This window comes from Lacerta agilis, chromosome Z, assembly GCF_009819535.1.
Source record: "Lacerta agilis isolate rLacAgi1 chromosome Z, rLacAgi1.pri, whole genome shotgun sequence".
NCBI classification, from domain to species: domain Eukaryota; kingdom Metazoa; phylum Chordata; class Lepidosauria; order Squamata; family Lacertidae; genus Lacerta; species Lacerta agilis.
Window position 1 is genome coordinate 3,032,030 of NC_046331.1, and position 22,095 is coordinate 3,054,124.

General features: G+C 46.2%; 1 protein-coding gene and 1 pseudogene across 1 annotated transcript; one reads left to right on the forward strand and one right to left on the reverse strand.

Annotated features, from left to right (window-relative positions):
* Window positions 1-4,761: 4,761 nt before the first annotated feature.
* On the reverse strand, window positions 4,762-17,058 carry PIP5KL1 (phosphatidylinositol-4-phosphate 5-kinase like 1). Its single transcript, XM_033138082.1, has 9 exons — window positions 17,032-17,058; window positions 15,484-15,534; window positions 14,418-14,572; window positions 12,222-12,346; window positions 12,076-12,110; window positions 10,217-10,272; window positions 9,150-9,262; window positions 7,355-7,514; window positions 4,762-5,580 (listed from the first exon to the last, which is right to left on the reverse strand). Exons 2-9 carry the CDS (start codon window positions 15,490-15,492, stop codon window positions 5,004-5,006), a joined length of 1,230 nt encoding a protein of 409 aa, XP_032993973.1. The 5' UTR covers window positions 15,493-15,534; window positions 17,032-17,058; the 3' UTR covers window positions 4,762-5,003.
* LOC117040359 lies at window positions 6,710-6,992 on the forward strand (annotated as a pseudogene).
* Window positions 17,059-22,095: the final 5,037 nt, after the last annotated feature.

The window sequence follows — 22,095 nt, forward strand, 5'->3', positions numbered from 1 at the left end:
CAGCACCACCTCTCCTTTCAGCTCAGCCTCAGGCCCGGGCCGCCGGCTCCCTGAATGATAGATAGGTTCCCTTGTGCAGGCTTCCTTTAACTCGGTCCTCCAGATGTTTTTGGCCTACAACTCCCATGATCCCTAGTTAGCAGGACCAGCTGTCAGGGATGATGGGAATTGTAGTCTCAAAACATCTGGAGGGCCGAGGTTGAGGAAGCCTGCTCTAGGGTTTCAGGCAAAGTGGGTTCTTCCCATGCCTAGCTAGAGATGCTCCACCTCGGACCTTTGGGGTAGGGGGGAACAAAATAAAAGAAAAATTGAAGGGGGAAATCTTGTGCTTTAGCGCCCCTTCCTAGGGGCTGCGATCCAAAGCGCAACTTACAATTGGGAATTTGCCCTCGGAAAACCCTGCCCTCGAGGCTGCGCATTGCAGAGCCCTGACCCAAGATCAAGGGCAACCTTCAGCAAGCCTTGTCTATACTGTACATCTCTTGCCTTCCAGACCCGCGGGTCATTTGGCGCTGTGGCATACTAAGAACAGCGGCTGCTGGTCCATTAGAACCAGTGGCTTCCTGTCGGGCTTCCTACTTAGAACTTAGAGTCCAACAGCATATGGTGGGTGGGTCACAGGTTCCCCATCTGCTCTAGAGACTGGAGACAGATGGAGAAGGAGATGGAGAGAGCGATTTTGAGGTCATTGTTAGAGGATCTGCTTTGCACACAGAAGATTCCAGGTTCAGCCACCGGCATCTATGGGTAGGGCTGGGAAAGATTCCCTCACTGCTGCCCCGGAGAGCTGCTGCCTATCAGCCTCAGGAAAGATGAACCAAAGGTCTGACTCAATTATAAGGCAGCTTCTTAAGACTTTTAGGCTGGGTTTATTTCCTGAAATTTTAGGCAGTTTGTTTGTTTGTTTGTTTAAAGAAGGCCCAAATCTGTTTACTAGACTTAGATCAGGGGTCAGCAAACTTTTTCAGCAGGGGGCCGGTCCACCGTACCTCAGCCCTTATTGGGGGGTCGGATTATATTTTGAAAGGGAAAAAAAATATCGAATTCCTATGCCCCACAAATAACCCAGAGGTGCATTTTAAATAAAAGCACACATTCTACTCATGTAAAAACACCAGGCAGGCCACAAATAATCCAGAGATGCGTTTTAAATGAAAGGAAACATTCTACTCATGTAAAAACACGTTGATTCCTGGACCGTCCACGGACCGGATATTTAGAAGGCGATTGGGCTGGATCCGGCCCCCAAGCCTTAGTTTGCCTACACATGACTTAGATATACAGCAGGGATGGGAAACCTGTAGCCCTTGCCATGTAGTTGTGATTCCAGTTCCCATCATCTCTAGCCTTTGGCCCCACTGGCTGGGGCTGGGAGCCAGGGACGTCTTAGCCACTGAGGCTACTGGTGCAAGGCGCCACGGTCTGAGGAGGGTACTTGCACCCTCCAGCCCCGACAGCAGCACCGCTCTCGCCCACCTCTTCTCGGGCTGCGGATGCTGGGAGGCCATTGGCGAGCCTCCCATTGGCGCTGCAGCCAGGGCTTCCTGGACGGCAGCACTGCGCCACCACTTCGGCCGAGCAGGCAGAGGCAGAGGTGGAGCACAGCTGGCAGCGTCTCCACCCGTCCCTCCATGCCCTCTGGCTACCCACTGCACCTGGGCCTGCCCGGCAGAATGCAAGTTCGACGTACCTGCCTGCCGCGCCGCGCCCTCCGGCTGCCCACTGTGCCTGGCCCTGCCCGGCGGAGCGTGAGGGGCGCCGGAGGGATCTTCACGCCAGGGCGCCAGATTTACTTAAGACGGCCTTGCTGGGAGCTGGAGTCAAACATTATATGGAGGGCCACAGATGTTCCCATTAAGTCTTGTTTCAAACAACTGCACTGCTTGTTCTCCTGTCCCTGTTCTCCCTTTCCCCATCCAACATTCTTTCCCAGCTCAAAAACCTGCTATCCCATCAGCCCCAGCCAGAATGGCCAATGAGCCAAGGATGAAGAGAATTGTAGTCCATCATCATCTGGAGCAGGGGTCCCCAAACTAAGGCCCGGGGGCTGGATGCGGCCCAATCACCTTCTCAATCCAGCCCATGGACGGTCCAGGAATCAGCGTGTTTTTACATGAGTAGAATGTATCCCTTTATTTAAAATGCATCTCTGGGTTATTTGTGGGGTATAGGAATTCATTCATTTATTTATTTTTCAAAATATAGTCCGGCTCCCCAAAAGGTCTGAGGGACAGTGGACCGGCCCTCTGCTGAAAAAAGTTTGCTGACCCCTGATCTGGAGGGTCACAGATTCCTCACCTCTGTAAACTGAACCTTCTGAGAACTGTCACTGAGAACTTCTTTTCTCAATTTCTCCTTAATACAGTGGTTTCTCAAACTTTTTCCTTTGGCCCACACTTTCAGATTAAAATTTGCTTGCGCAAAGTTTTTATTGATAATAACCTTGGAAATACAACCAGGATTGTATTCAGTATTACTTGGAGCTCTTGCTTTCATTTTGAAAAGATATCCATCCATATTCTGTGAATAAATATATATAAACTTTGTTATCAAAATACACTGAAATGTTTAAATGTTTCTTTGATTGAACCTTCCTGCTACAGTTGCCATCCTCTTTTGTCACACCAGGGTGGTGCAGCGCACACTTTTGAGAACCACTGCCTTAGCAGTTCTCAGAATTATGGAATAGTTGGATAACTATTGTTGCATGCATTAACTGTCTTCAAATATAGGAGAGCATATATTTATTAAATATATGGGAAATAATTGTGTACAGCTGAAAACGCTGGCAGAGTTAAGATAAATTCAACAGTGTAAATAAGGTTTGGTGGCTGCAATAATGGAATACTGATTGGTATAGTTTCTGTAGAATTTGCAGGGATTTACGATATGTAAAATGAACCATGGAAAGACAAGAAGGGAATTCATTGCTATCTTAAGGATGTAAAAGGAGTTTTTTTTTAAATTGTAAAACAGAAAAATTTAATAAAAATTATATGTGTGTACACACACACGCACACAGACACAGTATATAGGGACACAGGTGGCGCTGTGGGTTAAACCAGTGTTTTTCAACCACTGTTCCGCGGCACACTAGTGTGCCGCGAGATGTTGCCTGGTGTGCCGTGGGAAAAATTGAAAAATTACTTTATATATAGTCAATATAGGCACAGAGTTAATTTTTTTAACATTTTCTAATGGTGGTGTGCCTCGTGATTTTTTTCATGAAACAAGTGTGCCTTTGCCCAAAAAAGGTTGAAAAACACTGGGTTAAACCACAGAGCCTAGGGCTTGCCGATCAGAAGGTCGGCAGTTCGAATCCCCGCAACGGGGTAAGCTCCTGTTGCTCGCTCCCAGCTCCTGCCAACCTAGCAGTTCGAAAGCACGTCAAAGTGCAAGTAGATAAATAGGTACCACTCCGGCGGGAAGGTAAACGGCGTTTCTGTGCGCTGCTCTGGTTCGCCAGAAGCGGCTTAGTCATGCTGGCCACATGACCCGGAAGCTGTATGCCAGCTCCCTTGACCAGTAAAGTGAGATGAGTGCCACAACCCCAGAGTCGTCCATGACTGGACCTAATGGTCAGGGGTCCCTTTACCTACAGATATATATATGTGTGTGTGTGTGTGTGTGTGTGTGAGAGAGAGAGAGAGAGAGAGAGAGAGAGAGAGAGAGAGAGAGAGCATTTGTGCCCACCCATTTCAGTGCAATGCCTTCTGTACTGCCAGAGGACAATATGCAAATGATATGCAATATCCAGCTCTCTGTGTGGAGCTGGAGCAATAGAGCCTGTTGATCTTGACCTTTTGCATTCCAGTTTGTATTATGAGTTTGGGGTGTTAACAAGGGCTTCCAGATCCCTCTAATCCCTGGATCCAGCATGTGTTAAAATATAAGCCAGGCTAGCTTTCTGATGAAAGATAAAGCCAGGATTTAGTGTTGAAAGTGATGGGGTGTCACAAAGAAGAAAAGCAGCAAACTGGAAAGCCAGAGAGACAGAGCAATGGTTGGTATCTGTTTGGATCCAAGACTGCACTTATGAGAGAAGCAAGACCCTTTTGGGGTTTTAACTCTATGAACCCCTCCATCATAGGCTTAGGTTGTACATATGTACAAATAAACCATATATCCTAAAGGCAGCACCGTCTCCGCTGTGCCTTGTTTCCAAAAAGAAACATGAGCCCTGGGTGAACACCAAGAACCCCTGGAATTTCGCACTGCTCAGAGATTGGGGTGTTTGTGCATTATGAGTGGGGGAGAAGTTGATTCTTCCCTTGTTAAGAACTCCTGGGAATTCTGCTAATATTTTTTTTTAAAGGAATGCTTTATTCCGTATTACTGAAAGTGCCAAAAAATATTCCCAATTTTAATGAATATCAGTGCAACCTTCTTGTCAGCTTCCTGAAGGGGAAACAAAGTATGCTTATAGCTATTTGTTTTTTTAATTGTTTGCCAGCAGTGGGTTGCTGTCACTGCATGTCTGATGTCTCTTCTCCCCTCACCTTTAACTCCACCTGGCCTCATTAATGCCTTTGTATATAACTATGCTCAGTAACAAGCTGGGATGCAGAAACACACACAAACACGTTTGTAGATTCCTGTATTGTCAACACCCTCATCTCCAGGATGCAGCAATGCTGTTTACAATGTCCAAGATTCAGATCTAAATCCCAGCAGTTGCAGTGTCTCAGCTTTTCAGGACACAAGTCTCCCCACCCCCCACAAAAATACACTCCACTCCTGCAGAAAAAACCTGCTTTCCCTTCTGGCCCTATGGCATAACCCAGCTACCAGGATACAGGGGAATTTCAGTTTCCTGCAGATGCTGTCCCCGTCCCTGGACACCAAAAAGTTCCCACAATGACTTCAACTCCCCGGAGCAGTCACTTCAAAGCTTGTTCTTGTGTACTTGTTGTTTTCTCTGCAAGGCATGTAGGGGACAAGACTCTGGGGACACTCGGGGGGTGTTTCCCTCAACCCTCCTGCAACTGCTCCCCTCCCTGCGTTCATGCGGTATGGTCTTGCACCCATTTGCAAAGCCTCCTGGCATAATAGACGGGGCCAACTGTGGAGAAACTTTTATCCCGGAACCGAAGGGTCTTCCAGAAATGCTCCATCTTCTTGCGGAAGTTGTAGACCGTGAACAGGTCAACGATACCTATGTAATAGCGATAGTCAGGCCCATCAATCACGTGCAATGCATTCCGCGTGTTGGGAAGGAACCGCCTGTTCTGGGCCAGGTGGAAGAGCGACTCCGCCAGATGGCTGAAGGTGGAGGAATGCCCATCGTCCTCTGTTGCAAGAGAAGACTGGGCGGTCGGGTCGAAGCTGATCCCGTGGAGCATGTAAGGAGCCAAGACTTCCCGCATGAAGGTCTCACTTCCCCTAGAAGTCTCTGCCTCCTTGTCTGAGTTCACTTTCCTCTTCAGGTACAGTGCCAGCATGTTCTGGATGGTGTACCTGCTTTCGGGAGAGAGCTTGTAGAACTGGTCCACACTAGAAGTATAGCCATGAGACATGTGAGACTCCTGCAAGGCAGCCCCCACATTCTGGTTATGGTGATCACTGTCAGTGTCAATCGACCTGTCAGGGGAACATAAGCACATTTGAAGAGCCTTGCTGGGTCAGGCCAAGGCCCATTCAGTCCAACATCCTGTTTGCATAGTGGTTCCTTCCAGATGCCCTTTTTGGGCGATTCATGATAGTAGGGGGGCAGTTATATGCAATACTGTATTCAGTATTGTTTGTGCCTGCAAAGCTGTCGAGGCAGACATACTCCTACACTTCCAACCAGTGCCCCCTAACTTCCAGGTGAAACCAGGTAACTTTTTAATATGACAAGTGTTATTTACTGGTGGACCATGGTGTCTCAAATTTCAGGGGAGCCCTGTACGATGCCAAAATTCAGTGCCCCCACGCCTCTAGATGTCCATTCAACATCATAGCTGCGGTGTCCCCTGCGGGGCCCGTAAGGCTTCACACTAGTGTGACCAAACCAGTTGCACTCGCCTAATTCCATCTAAATGTTATGGGGAGGGGGAGTTGTCCCCCTTAACTTGCACTTTATAGCTCAAGAGAGCCCCTCTGGCCAACAATAATACAGTAGCACATCACAGAACAACTTACAAAGCAAAATGACATGTGGATGGTCCACCACAATTGCAATATTATTGCATCAGTGACCTGCAAAAAAAAAGTCTGCAACAAGTCACTGACTGCAGTAATAGTGCCCTGCTATGTCTTTCTTGAAGCTACTAACATGAGTTTGGCCAAACTGCGAGAGGCAGTGAAGGATAGGCGTGCCTGGCGTACTCTGGTCCACGGGGTCACGAAGAGTCGGACACGACTGAACGACTGAACAACAACAACAACAACATGTCTTTCATGGTCCATGGGGTCACGAAGAGTCGGACACGACTGAATGACTGAACAACAACAAAATGTCTTTCACACACGGAGCAACTGGGAGGAACTTTTGGGGCCATCCAAAAATAAGATAGTATAGAATAAATAATTCATATTTATTATAGTATACAGTACTGCATATGTTCTCCTCCACACACACGCACAGGAGGACATGCAAACTTGTATGTAGGGGTATACAAGTTTGTAAATTAAAAGAAAATGTTTTATTTATTTATTTTTTAAAAAAATCTCAAGTCCTTGCAGTGGGAGCAGGTAGCCAGAACAGGTGGCCTTGTAAGTGTGTACCATGGCGAGGCAGGCATTAAAAAAAATTCTTCCCCTCTTTGACCGTGTATTGGTTGAAAGGTGTGTGCAGCTGAGACTGTAACAAAGCAGGTATTGTGACTCTACAAGCCACTGTTATGGCAATTGGAACAGGCTCTAAAGGCAAGGAGGAAGATACTCATCCGGTTAGTTTAAAAGTTGGTGAGAAGTTTCTGCTACTGGACAATGATGGAGAAATAGTTGGACTGGATGGCAAGGACTAGTTGTTCATATTTAGAGATATTCTTGGAAAATATGTGGACTGAACAGTCTTGATGCATTATCATGTTGTTGTTGTTGTTGTTGTTGTTGTTGTTGTTGTTGTTGTTGTTGTTGTTCTGAAAAAGTGCTCAAATGGTTTTGTTCCACCACATAAATAATTTCTTTATTTTTCCAATAAATACAAACTCTCCCAAATTACCAAGCATCATTCTGACTTCAGAATAAAAACTGTGTGTGTGTGTGTGTGTGAAGGTGGTGTGAGAAGTACCTGGGAGCTTTCAGGGCTTGTAGAAGGTTGAGTTGGCTAGCAGAGGGTAGGGAGAACATAAGGGCCCTGCTGGACTGGCTTCCCCTATGACAGATACCCCCCACCAACAATACCAACAACCCCACCATAGGGCCTCACATGCTGTTGGCAATGATGTTGGCAAGTGCGTGGCTCAGGAGCCTCTCATCCTCATGAAGGGGCTGCAAGCCCACCAGAAGGCTGTAGTCTATCACGCCCAAATCCTTCAGGAATTGTGTGTCCAGCTCCATCTGAGTCAGCATCCAGGCACGCTGTGGACCTGCATGTAAGAGAGATGGGCATATTCGGCCAGGAGGCTGCCAGCCAGGGGTGAAGAGGTTGCAATATCTCCTGTCCTGAACAGAAAAGCAAACTATTTGGCCTCCGAGATCTCTCCCAACTCTGAGCAGCCCTCGTTAGAGGAATTTTGTCCTGCTTTTGCTGAGCTACAACACAAGAGCGCACCCCCAGGTGGCAATAATGTGGTAACCCCAGGGAAGCATTGCAGAGCAACTGATAAAGCAGAATGATGTTTGTGTGGACAGTCCATTAGAATTATTGCATCTGTAGCATATTGCAGGATATGGCCCTCCTCCACACAAAAACATCAGTCTGGAGGGACAGTAGCTTTCATTTCAGAGGTTGTGGCTTTACGTGTTGCTATTATTTATTTAAAATTATTTACTTATTTCATAAAATTTATATGCTACCAGATTGTAAGGAACATCAAAGCTGTTTACAGAAAGATAAATCCATGAAATCAGGAAAAAACTTACAATACATTAAACGTTGAAGAAGTGAATAGCAGAATAGATTAAAACTCACTCCAGCACATCTAAGTATCTTGTCTAAATATGAATTATTTTAGCAGGCATCAGAAAGAGTTCAATGAAGGCACATGATTGCTATCAATAGGCAGGGAGTTCCAAAGTGCAGGTGCTGCCACACTGGAGTTCTTACATGTGTGGAATGAGTACCATGTGGCATCTGTAGCAGTACCAGTTCTGTCAATTTAAGCAGCCAAGTGGGCACATGTGGGGTAGGCGATCTAGTAGGTAAACTGGTACCAAGTGGTGAAGGGCTTTGTATCCTAATAGCAGCCCCTTGAACTGGGCATGATAGCAGATCAGCAACCAGTGCAGATCTCTGAGAAGAGGTGTTATATATGCTGACAAGGTCCCACTCCTATAAGCAATCGTGCTGCAGCATTCTAAAATAACTAATTGCTCTGTGGCAACAGGCTGCAATGACAACCCTTTGGGGGATGCACAGGTGCGCTATAGAACCCCTGATATTTGCACTTTCCGCCTAAGACACCCGTTGTTTCACACACACTGCCACTCTGTAGAATGCCTGAACAATGTGGGAGAGAACAGATTTTCAGTACTTTGGTTTGGTTTCATTTTTGCGGAAAGTGTAGATCCCCCAGAGATTCCTTGGGTCACTTGCACTGAAATGTTGCCTGTACATGCACAGCACACATATATCCCTGACCCCGCATTTAAGGAAGAAGTGGATGCCAACGAAATAGTCACCGTTGGGAGCAGAATTCTGGAAAGGGTGGTCCAACACAACAGTGTACAAAGGACTTGAATTGGTTAATGCACAAAGATGAGTGCACAGTATTGTGGTTAGGTGGTGCCTAGGAATGTAAGGAGCAGCAAATTTGCTGTTATCTGACCAAAACATCTGGTTCATACATCCTGCTTCTTGCACTGATGCTGTTTTCTAGTGGAAAAATAAACATTAAGCAGTCAATTTATTTATAAATAAATAAAGAGTGAATGACACACACCCCTGGACTGCCTCCCCTGCTTTAGCACAAAGTGTGACCTTTGTAGGGATGGGCCAGGAATGTGAGCATCTCCTTCAGGTCCTGCTCAGGGTGGGGTGGGGTGGGGTTGGGAAGACCTACCAAGGCAGATGGTCTTATCAGCAAAGTTTTGATCCTTAAAAACCACAATGATTTCGCTGCCCTTCGGGGCCGGATCTGTCCAGCGGCCCACATCACACCCTTTAATATCATACCTGTGAGGGAAAAGGAGGGCAGGTAAGTGCCAGAGGGGTGGTCTTCATACCCCCACCTGTCGCCCAAGAAGGCCTGGGGCATCTCAGCAACAACATCCCCATGAGGTAGGTCAGACACAAGAGAGGGTGACACCTAAGACCACCCCAGTGAGCTTCCTGGCTGAGCAGGGATTCGAACCTGGGCCTGCTGGATCAACACTCCCAACTTGCTGCACCAAAGTGGCCTTTCAGGGTTCTTTTGTTCTTTCAGCAACCCACTTCCCTTTAGAGTAGCAGGCCAGAGAACAATTTTTTTCTGGTGAGAACAGTGGCTTCCAATCTGCAGTCCAAGCAATGCTAGGTTCCCTTCAGAGGTTTATGAGGGAGACTCAATAAAATTTGGTGACAGTGGACAAGCTTCTCTTGCCCACTGCTAGACCTCCTCTCATTCCCTGGCAACACACAACTTCAGGGGTGTGTGTGTGTGTGTGTGCGCGCACCAGACATGTCCCGGGGTGTGTGCAGTTGGGGCCAGGTCTTGCTGAGGCCAGGTACCTGCATCTAAGCTGTGGCAATTCACACATGCTAGAAACAAAAATAATAAATCCCTGCACACAGAAACATAGCATGTCAGGGAGATGGATGGTAAGCCTTGCTTCAAACAGCCCAGTCAGTAGACAGTATTTGATAGGGAATAAGGTCTTCCTCCACAGCACAAGCCTGTGCACGTTCTTTCAGAAGTAACCCCCCCCCCCCTTTGTTCAACGGCGCTTACTCCCAGGGGCATATGGAAGCCTAGTCCCAGGAGTGGAGGAAGGCCTCTATCGTCAACTCAGATCCACCCCCACTCCCCAGCTAAAAATGGTGCCATTCCTCTCTTTGTAACTAAGCCTGCCTTCAGGGATCCAGCTGTGAACTGATGATGTGAGTAAACTCCTTTTATATACTTTAAAAAAAACCATGCAAGGAACTCACCGCTCGACAATCTTATCGTGAGGGTAGAAGATACTCTGCATGATGATGAAGTATCTCTAGAGGCACAAGCATAAAACAGCAGCAGGTCAGTCCAGGGCTAAGACCGTTCAAGCATGCAGCACTCATGGCAATCCTCCCATAGGACATTTTCAGGATGCTTAATGCTGAGACAGAAAGATGTGTGGAAGGGCCTTCCTCAATGGGTGGGGAAGGGAAAGACCCCTAAGAACACACCTCTTTACCCTGGCTTTTGACACTCAAGGTGTATATTTTTAGGACCCACTTTACTTCTGTAATTTCAACTTGTTGTAAACTATTTTTAATATTGTGTTTTAATCATTTTAACCTTGCTCTGGGATCAGAGGGTGAACGGTGGGTAAACAACAAGAACAACTTCTGAATGCTACTCAGCACTGTTGTTATTTTTAATAAAGCACCTACAGTAGAGGGGGGGGTGTTAAGCCATGGGTGGTGGGTCATATTCAGCCCGCCCCCCCAAAAAATTGTGAGTTCCCAAAGACTCCCCAAATTTGTCATTTCTAAGACGAAAAATGAGTTTTTAAAAAGTGTTCCCCCCTTTTGGTAATAAAAAAATAATTGACCACCCCAACTGTGATGCCAAAGTCTTTTTTGTGCCCCACAAAGCTTTCAAAATTTGTCCATTTAAAAAAAACTATTTCCCACCCCTCATTTTCAGGGTTTCCTGCTGTGATGCTGAGATGTAAACAAGGCCCCTAAAAATGTGTTCAGTTAAAAAAATTATATTATTATTATTATTGTTATTTTTGTACAGCACCTGAAAATCTCTGGATAACATTTAAACTCCCCCCCCCCCCAAAAGCAAGACAGGCCCTGCAAAAAGTGAGTTGGGGACAAGAAAACAAGCAAATGTAGGTGTCAGTTCTTCCCAAATTAGATAATAAACATACAGTAATGGCTTGTAGCCAAATATATTCAGAGTAGAACCAGTGGAATTAATGGGCCTACGTAAGCCATGCTTGCCAGTTTTGATGGGTCTACTCTGAGCAGGGCTAACACTGGGTACAACCCCTCAAGCTTTTCAAAATAAAAATGAAGGTGCTAGGAGAGGAGGGGTGATGATATAGACGCCCCCCCCTTCCAGGCCTTATTTATAGATGTTTCTGTTGTGGAAATTATCTAACATTCCCTCTAACAGCAAACTCAAGTGTTTGAGTGCCAACAGGATTGTCTCCAAAACAGGGATATTGAGGAACAAGAGGGAAGGTATTTGTAGGTGTGCAGAAGCTGCAACACAGACCCTCCAAGTGTCCCATGGACGTCCCTGATTTAGAGAAGCCATCCCAGCTTCTGATGTGATCCCGGAATGTCCTGCTTTTCCTTAGGATGTCCCTATTTTCATTGGAGAAATGTTGGGGGGGGGTATGGAGTTACCAGACCCCCGAGCCTTCTGAAGGGAATTCTGTACAGGGAAGTTTTTTTTTTTTAATGTTTAATGTTTTATTATGTTGGAAGCTGCCCAGAGCGGGCTGGGGCGACCCATTAAGATATGTGGGGTTGGCCTATAATAGTAAAAATATCATCATGGAATGGGATGTCCCTATTTTCATCAGAGAAATGTTGGAGTGTAGGGTAACAGGGTTAGCTGAAAGCAAGAGGTGAACCATTTCTTCCCAACCTCCACAAAATGCCCTGGGGAGGGGGGGTGAAGAGTGAACTGCCCTGTTTGAGCCCCCTAACTAGCTTCTTGCACCCTGGAGGATGGCAAGGCTGGAGCCCAGACAGAAATATCCCAGTAAGGGAGCTTTGAAGCCCTGCAAAATCTCCTCGCAGGTACTGTGCATTAACTACTAATAGCAATAGCTCACGTAAAACCTTACCTTCTTTTCCCGAGGGACGACAATACTGTGAACACCTGTTGGGAGGGAGGGAGAAAAAACACATCACAGACCTGATCGTAAGAAACCTATTACTGCTGCTGGCTTTCAAGGCTTGTTTTCATTCATGTGCTACAAGCATGTCTTACCCAGGAATTTGACAAGGATGGAATGAGGGTATCTCTCCATGTGCTCAAGATACTTGAGGAGGTTTGTGAGAAGGAACTGGATTTCTTGCTTACTCTGAGTCTTCAGGAAGAAGCGCTTATCATTGCTGTTTAAGACAGGGAGGGAAGCAGGAATTCACTTATTTGTTTAAATTTACATGCCACTTTCCCATGTAATCAGCTTTCAACAGAATGAAACTGCAAATCAATACATCATTACAACAAAGGGGGTTGGACTAGATGACCCTTAGGGTGACTTCCAACTCTACAGTTCAATGAGGTAAAAAGAACTCCCCCAACCCCCCCCCAAACAATGCAACAAATAACTCAGGTTGTTTATATGAACACCATAACATTTCAAAGTCATCATCTAGCAAACTATCAGCCATTAAAATAGAACAATTAATGCAAAATGTAATTAACATTCCAATGTGATTGCATGCCAATGGTAATATAACCAGCAGTAAATGCCTGGCAAGAACTGTATTGAATGGTAGAAAAATTAACAAAGTCCATAAATTTTTGTTCTTTTGCTTTTCTTTATTTGCAATATATATCATTCATAAACAGTGATTCTTAGCCAGCGTATGTAGAGAGGCTAAAAATTTAGAATGCATGCAATTTTTAGTAGAGTTAGCACACAACTTGGAAGCTGGCTGTATACTGAATACATGTTGCTGAACACGATCTAGTGGTAAAACAATCGCACTGAGTGTGGAAAACTTAGTTTATTATAAGAAATACATATTGGGTAGCACATTGTTCCTACTCCAGCTAACAAGCTGCAAAGGAGCAGAGGTTCTGGAACTTAATCCGTTCCAGGAGTCTGTTCGACTCCCGGAACCGTTCGAAAACCAAGGCACGGCTTCTGATTGGCTGCAGGAGCTTCCTGCACTCAAGCAGAAGCCACGCCGGACGTTCAGCTCCCGATTTTTTTTTTTTTTTTTTTTTTGCAAACTGGAACACTTACCCAGATGAGAACCCAGATGCTGAGAGGGAGGGTGTGCCAGAAGGGAAATGAACTGATACTGATTTACAGGGAGCTGGCTTAAGGCACCAGGCCTATTGGCAGACCAACTCCTCATTGCAAAGATGTGTGCAAACACTGGACATGAAGGCTGGCAACATTAACCCCGCCCCATGTGGGAATTCCTTGCAGGCGACTGCAGTGCCTGGAGGCACACGGGTCATGTGTGCTTCCATAGCAGTGACCAGAGGAGGAATGATCACTGGGAGGAGCACAGAGAGAAGAGATGCCCGGGTGCACCTGCAGCAGCACAGCTGGATGCCTTCCTCTGCCCTAGAGGCAACAAAACATGTCTCTCCCATATCAGTCTCCACAGCATGCGCTGAAACTCTCCAATGGTTTGACTTCAACCCCAAAGACACACTCCTCCATTGTCACCTGAGACAGATCTGGATGCCAACAACAGCCATGTATTAATGCAACATTTTTTATACAAATGAGCTGTTTGTACTATTGATTTGCACTATTGAATGCAGTCAGGATAATGCTAGGCTGGACACAGTACAAAGCGGGTTCATATGAATATATTCACATTATTCCCTGTATTTCCATGTATTTAAGGCTGTGTGCTGATGCTTATGTATCTAGAACAGAACCACCCATTCACAAGCAGGTTTGGGAGAATCCCAAAGTTTGCTGATGTACCAAAAAATGCTTTTTTTGGGGGGGGGGAGAAGCCTAAATGAGGGTGAGGGTAGTGAAGAGACGAACTCAAAGTAGTCCAGTGAGAACTGAGCATGCTCAGAGTGCATGGAAGGCTCACTGATTGTTGTACGGAGGGGCAACCAAAAGCCAGGGAAGCAGGGCAGGGGAAGAAGAAGAAGCGTTTGGATTTGATATCCCGCTTTATCACTACCCGAAGTAGCCTCAAAGCAGCTAACATTCTCCTTTCCCTTCCTCTCCCACAACAAACACTCTGTGAGGTGAGTGGGGTTGAGAGACTTCAAAGAAGTGTGACTAGCCCAAGGTCACCCCAGCAGCTGCATGTGGAGGAGCGGAGACGCAAACCTGGTTCACCAGATTATAAGTCCACTGCTCTTAACCACTACACCACACTGGAGATATGCTGAACAGCAGCAGGACACACTGCAGCTCTTCGTTGCAGGTCTCACTTGTGTCTTTTCTTGCTGGGGACAAGGTAGTTCTCTGACCTGAGGAAGAAGTCAGCCGTGCTTTTGGAGTTGCTGATGAACTGCAAGTATGAGCTGTCACAAGTCAGTGACTGTTGGTAATCGACATCCACCATGCCAAGAAATTTTCGGAACCGGGTAAAAGCAGGAGCAGCGTATGTCCTCATCTCAAAGCCCTGCCGGGAAGCAGAACTGAGGTCAGTGCAGAGGCAGAGAAAGGGGCAACCAGAATGCTCAGGGGGCCAAAATGCTGCCCCTCTGGTGGAGAAACTTTACAGCTGAGCAAAGTCCCTGATAGGGATGGAATGCTTCAATTCAGTTCCCATTTCAAGGCAAATATATCTGCTTAGCACTTTTCAAAGCAATATATGGGAGCTGAAACACAGGAGGCCTTCAAAATGTGTACTCATCCAAATCGTCCATTGCTAAGTTCTCCAGCCAAGTAACGTGTGAAAAAATGGGCACTAAAAGTGCGCTTAAAATGCACATATTAGTGATAATAGACACAACATACATTATTTTAGGAGGAAATTGCTTAGCATAAAATGTGTTTATTAGGGGAAATTACATACATAGACACATATGTGCTCACTTCAGTCTACTTCAGTCTCTGGAATTGGCAGTGTTACATGGGCCACATAATATTCATTCAGCATTTGTAAGAAATCTTTCTTTTAGTCTAGCAGAACTCACACTTTGGAACTCCCTGCCTATTGACACCAGGCAGACACCTTCGCTGTACTCTTTTTGGTGCCTTCTAAATATATTCTTGCTTACCCAGATATGCATAATGCTGACATGTGCTTCAATTTGTGTTTACCTTACTGCTGATTTTTAATGTTATAAATAGCTTTCTAAAACTGTGTTGTTTTTTTACTGCTAATTTGCATTCCTCCCTATACCCGTAGGTCTCAGGGTGGTTTCACAACAAACGTTATGAAATAATAAATAAATAAGGAGAAATGCTGGAAAAAGGAGAAGCGGAGAGAATCTGGAATTGTTGTACAGATCTGCCCTGCCCAAATCCAACTTGTGCTTGGGAAGTTCCCTTTGGGGACCCCCACCCACAGGACGCCAGGATGCCTACCTCGTGCATCTGCCTAAGCACTGCCTTAACCTGATCCTCCCTCCGGACGTCCTGCAGAGAGAAAGAGAGTCAAAACACCCAGCCTTTCCCCCTTCTTGTCCTCAGAACTCCCAGCAAATTCCTCAGAATTTCCCAGCAAATTCCTCATGTGCTTGTCACCAATAAAATACATCTCTTTACATGCAATAAAAAACTTGAAACTCTCAGGTATTTCTCAAATGCTGAGGCCGCTGAACAGACTCTTGCACTGGGTTGTTGTTAGGGGGTATTGCATGCTGGGTTGTTGCCGTTGGTTTTATGTGTCTCTATTTTGGATCTTATGATTTATGTCAGTGACCCTCAGAAGGTGTGGTGCCACTCTTGAGCTCTTGTCTCGCCAGAGTGGTGTATGCTCTGGTTATCTCCCGCTTTGACTACTGCAATGTGGGGCTACTTTTGAAGGTGACCTGGAAACTACAGCAAATCCAGAATGCGGCAGCTAGACTGGTGCCTGGGAGCGGCTGCCAAGACCACATAACACCAGTCGTGAAAGACCTACCGTACATTGGCTCCCAGTACGTTTCCGAGAACAATTCAAAGTGTTGGTGCTGACCTTTAAAGCCCTAAACGGACCTGGCCCTATATATCTAAAGGAGCATCTCCACCCCCATTGTTCAGCCTGAACACTGGGGTCCAGCGCTGAGGGCCTTCTGGCGGTTCCCTCACTACGAGAAGTGGGATTAAAGGGGACCAGGCAGAGGGCCTTCTTAATAGTGGCACCTGCCCTGTGGAACACCCTCCCATCAGATGTCAAGGAAATAAACAACTATCTGACCTTTAGAAAACACCTGAAGGCAGCCCTGTTTAGGGAAACCCAGCCAGATGGGCGGGGTATAAATATTATTATTATTATTATTATTATTATTATTATTATTATTATTATTACTACTACTACTACTACTATTTGTAACTCTCACCATCCTTGTAACTGTAACTCAATTGGCCAGGGCCGATGGACCTTGGGAATCCAACAACACCTGAGGGGCCACAGCTTCTCCATCCCTGATGTGGGTCTCTCTGCCCTCTCCTTCCTCCTGCCCATGGCATAGCGTTGGGTTGCCAGCGCCTGGGTCAGGACAAGAGTTGTCCCCACCCTCCCGTGGACTGGGCAGCTGGAGTGGAGGTGTGCACCTGAGGGAAGAGGCTTTCTCCCTCCTTGGTGGGTGGCGCCGCCACCCTCCCACTCCATCCCTCTCAGCCAGGCCAAGCAGCATGTGGGTGGCAGTAGGAGAACTGAGGGCTGCTGTCCTCATGCACTCTGCTGTTGCCTGCCAACCATGGCCTCCCACCGCCAGCAAGGCCAACGCCACGACCACTGAATGGAGGTGCCACCGCTCTGCACACAACAACCCCAACTCAGCCTCTGCCGTAGCCTCCCTCTCGCCCTCAGTGGAAGCAGAGTACTCCTTGGACTGGGTCTCAACCACTGCTTCCACTTGTGCCTTGCGCTCCCCTGGCCCTGCCACCTCCACCCTCGACACCTTGCAGGCCAAGCGAGCTAGCCCTCACCTCTTGGCCAGTGCAGGAGCCGTGTGCGGGGGGGCATCTGAGGAGGAGGAAGCAGTGCCCCAGCCTGGGCGCGACTTCCTTCCCTGCGTCTCCAGAAGGTAGCAGGTAGCTCAGCAGAGAGCCTGTCATGGGAGCACCTAGTTGATGGGTAGGCAAACTAAGGCCCAGGGGCCGGATCTGGCCCAATCGTCTTCTCAATCTGGCCTGTGGACAGTCTGGGAATCAGCGTGTTTTTACATGAGTAGAATGTGTGCTTTTATTTAAAATGAATCTCTGGGTTATTTGTGGGGCATAGGAATTCATTCATATATTTTTTTTCAAAATATAGTCCGACCCCCCACAAGGTCTGAGGGACAGTGGACCAGCCCCCTGCTGAAAAAGTTTGCTGACCCCTGGGTTGAATCCCTTTCAGGATTCTGCACCTGGTCCCCCCCCCCCCACTACACTACTGCCTCCTCTTACTCTTCTACACCTGGCTCCAGGTGGTCAACCTTGGGATTCAAGGGGGAAGTGGGAGGAAAAGTTGATTCCCCAAACACAAAGTCGGCCCATCCCTGTCCCCAGAAGGCTCCTGTTTCACAGTGGCCAAGGAGGCAACAAAGGTGGGAGTAGAACCTGCCCCCCACATCCTGCAGCCCAAACTCACTGAGGTTACTGGGTTATTGATAGCATGGTGGACAGAAGCCCTGAGCCCCTTCTTTATCATAGTGGTGAACTCATAGAGCGGGTGATCCTCGTTGATCTCAAAGAAGCCCAAAAGGTTCCACTGCTGGCGGATTCTCCAGAGGATCCGATACACGAATGGGTTAATCCTCCGACTTCGAAGACGTTTAGGTGGAATCTCGCCATGCTAAAAGGGAAGGCAGAGGAAGGAAGGAAGGAAGGAAGGAAGGAAGGAAGGAAGGAAGGAAGGAAGGAAGGAAGGAGGGAGTGGGTGGGGAGAGGCACAGCGGGTGGAATCAGAATAAGTTGCACTCAGAGCAGACACAGCAAAATCAATGTACAGTGGTGCCTTAGTTCTCATACTTACAGCAATCCATTCTGGAAGTCAGTTCCAAAACCAAGGCGTGGTTTCCCATAGAAAGTAATGCAAAATGAATTAATCCTGAAGGGTCACCAGCTTTTTAGTGTGAATTTCTACCAGTATATGTATTTTTGTAAGCAATTTTGTGTTTTGCATAGTTTCAGAAAGTGCATGGTTTAAATGCAAACTGAAACAGATTTCTCCCCCACTGCTGGTATTCACTGGGTGATGTCTGACAGAGTATGATGCAGCTGAGTGTTGCTCAGTGCTTGGAGAAAAGGGCTGGAAATTCGTTTCTATCAAATGGCCCAGGTCCAGAATCTGTGATCGTATTGATGTATACATTGGCAGGTAGCCTACATGTGAAGAGGTGCAAAAAAAAAAAAAGTCTGTGTGAAAGGATATTGTTAGGATAATCTGCTCAGTGTATGTGTCAAGAATGTTTGTGCAGGAAAAGAATGCAACCTTGGACCAGTTTTGTAGAAGGTAGACACTGAATTATTGCTGCTAAATCAGGCAACCAGCTCTGATAATGCAGGCGTGCTTTTCCTCTGATAATGTGAATTTATATGCATGTGTACAGAAGCATACCTAGACTCCCTTGTGCCATTGGCAAGGCGATTTAACAGTGCCCCCCCCCAGTCCCTTACACCCTTGGCAATCACTGGCTCTTCCTGTACAATTTTTGCATCCCCTGGGTCTGTGCTGTTGGTGGGGGGCAACCTAGCCAATCCCTAGTTATGCCCCTGCATGTATAAAACTTAGGTGGGGTTTTGCCTTTATATAAGCGTGTGTAACTTTTAGGCCTGTGGAATCTGCTTTTGTGAGTTCCTCAGTGGCCGCTCTTGTTCTGAACAAACTAAAGCTGTCTTAAACATCATAAATTGAAGAAAATCCACTACAGCTTTCTCCAATCTATGGATCTCCAAACATTATTTTTCTGGGGCTTGAAAGGTATATAAGGTAAGAATAAATTCCTTGGAAATATCTGATTCACCACATCACAACTGTCTTCATGGTTTGCCAATTATCTGATTTTTTTTTGTAAGACTGTTGGCCAGTAATTTCTACTGCATATGTTGTTGAATGGATTCCAAATGATAGTCTAAGATGTAACATCCTTTGCTAATGTTAACGTAGCAATGAATTTATTAATTTAACAATATCTATATACCACTTGAATGCAGTAAAACCTCTACGCAGTTTTTTTTAAATATTAAATTTATCAATTAAAAAATTTAAATTTAAAATATATATTTAATGGTATAAGGGATTAAGCACATCAAGATGTCTGGATCAGCTTGCCTAAACAAAAATGTTTTAAGCAGGTGCCGAAAAGTGTATAGCGAAAGAACCTGTCAGGTGTCGACAGGCAGGGAGTTCCAAAGTGCAGCTGTTGCCACATTACAAGGTCTGTTACTCACAAGCGCAGAGTGAATATTCTGGGGCACCTGTAAGTGGCAGCTCTGTAGATCAATGCAGAATTCTATTGTCTGTCTTGATTTTATCCCAGATTCAGTCCTCAGAAGGACTAAATGCAAGACCAATCACTGGAAATGTAAGGAAGCAACAGTGGCCGATAAAATTGTGGATATTCTTTATCAGTGGGATAGCATACCATAAGTCTTCAAAGGCATCTACACTTGCTCATGAAATGTGTGAATCCGAGATGCCATTTTCATTTAAAAACAAAAACCTCTAAGTTGCTAAGTTGTGAACAGTGTGAATGGTTAAACCCCATTAAAAAGGGAAATATTTTGCCAATTGTTGTAAATGAGTTTATCTCACAGAAAAGTGGCTCTTATAGGAAATGCCTGGGTTGGCTCCAGTTTTAGTTCAACTCAGGCACATTAAAAATAGTGGCCATGACTAACTTAGCCCCACAGTATTTTATTTCAGTGGGTCCTGCCTTGAAAACTAATGCGTACATCCCTTAGTTTTAGCTTCTGTGCTATCTTGATATTAGTTAGTTAGTTAGTTAGTTAGTTAGTTTGTGTTTGTTTGTTTGAAACTGGGACATACCTGGAGGGTACCAGATTGGGGAAGGGTACCACACCCCATAGTCACCTTCAACTGGACTTAACTGTCCAGGAGTCCTTTCCCTTTACCTGTGCCATCAAATAAATACCATACGCACATCTAGGGAGGTCTACTCCCCAGCCACACAGCCATCCAGGTTGGATAAAAAAATGGCATTGCCGTGAGGTCTCATTCCAAGGAAGGGTGTCTGAATACGAGTCCATTATTGGGATGGTTTATGATGTGGGGCAGCCTAGCCTTCCTAATGCTCCAATAAATGCCAACTTTGTGAGCTGGAGCAAGGGGTACGAGGAAGGATCACAAAGCAAGTGGGGGGCAAGTTTCCTACATACCTGACTTTTGGTACTCATGATAAACGGATGGGTCGCACAACCACTTCTGAGAGAAACAAGCTGGTGACGACCAGGTGGGTTCTAATCTCCCTAGAAACCACAGAACCACTTGGAGGTTCCTTTCCAAGAATGGCAGTTCAGTCACCTTGTCTTGTGGCCTTTCAGAGGGCCACGTGGGAGTTCCATTGCATGAGGAGAAATTGGATCGGGTTCTTGGGCCAAATGACAGAGGAGGCCGGTCCATACGGGTGACTGTGGCACTGCCTCCACCAACCGCACTCTGCCCTCAGCCAGCCGTCTGGCCATCATGGGCACCGACATATCCTCCAACATTCCACAGATGAAAATAGGGACATTTCTCACTCCCCCCCCGACCGTGCCCCCCCCCAATATTTCATCCCACCCACACTGAGCATTTCCTACCAGAAGAAGGGCAAGTGCCACCGCCACTACTCCTATGGGACACAGAACACATGCCCTCCAAAGTCTTGAGAAAACCCCTTAATCCAGATTTTATTTTTTGGTAGATTTACGAAAAAGAATGCACACCCCAATAAATAAATTTTACAAAGGGGAAAGATCAGATGAGAAAGCATAAAAAACTACTTTCACTCCACTCCCCCTTTCTCCCCTCAGAGCTGGTGTGTCACACGGGGGTAGCAACAGCCTCTCCTCCTCCTCCTCACCTGCTCTCCTCTCCAGCAGCTGATATGAGCTGCCCAAGGGAGGAGATTGGCAGCAGCAGCCATAGAGAGGTACAAGAAAAGGAGATGGAAGCTTTAGAATGGGAAAGCAAGTATCACAAGATCTATTCGGAAAATAAAGAAATAAGAACAATTGTTGCAGTTTGAAGTTACCGTAGTAGTAGTAGTAGTAGTAGTAGTAGTAGTAGAAGACAACTTTGGATTTGATATCCTGCTTTTCACTACCCGAAAGAGTCTCAAAGCGGCTAACATTCTCCTTTCCCTTCCTCCCCCCACAACAAACACTCTGTGAGGTGAGTGGGGCTGAGAGACTTCAAAGAAACGTGACTAGCCCAAGGTCACTCAGCAGCTGCATGTGGAGGAGCGGAGACGCGAACCCGGTTCACCAGATTCAGTCTTCTTTATGGTCCAGCTCTCCCTTCCATACATCACTACTGGGAAAACCATGGCTTTAACTATACGGACCTTTGTCGGCAAGGTGATGTCTCTGCTTTTTAAGATGCTGTCTAGGTTTGTCATTGCTTTTCTCCCAAGAAGCAGGCGTCTTCTAATTTCATGACTGCTGTCACCGTCTGCAGTGATCATGGAACCCAAAAAAGTAAAATCTCTCACTGCCTCCATTTCTTCCCCTTCTATTTGCCAGGAGGTGATGGGACCAGTGGCCATGATCTTAGTTTTTTTGATGTTGAGCTTCAGACCATATTTTATGCTCTCCTCTTTCACCCTCATTAAAAGGTTCTTTAATTCCTCCTCACTTTCTGCCATCACGGTTGTGTCATCAGGACTTTAGGATGGCACAATCAGAGTCAATTAAACCATTCTGTTGGCCTAGCACAACACATCCACTTTAAAAAAAAGAATCTGACTTTTTGCAGCTAAAAAACTGATGGGAAATGCATTGGAAAGTGTGGAACAAATAATGGGAAGACATGTAAACACACTGCAATCAAAGGTGGGTTAATAA

Coding starts and splice junctions, on each gene's coding strand:
- PIP5KL1 (XM_033138082.1), bottom strand. Junction 12,347..14,417: donor ACGGCTGACTTCTTCCTCAG/GTCAGAGAACTA, acceptor TGTCTTAAACAG/CAATGATAAGCGCTTCTTCC. Junction 7,515..9,149: donor TGATAAGACCATCTGCCTTG/GTAGGTCTTCCC, acceptor TCTTACATGCAG/GTCCACAGCGTGCCTGGATG.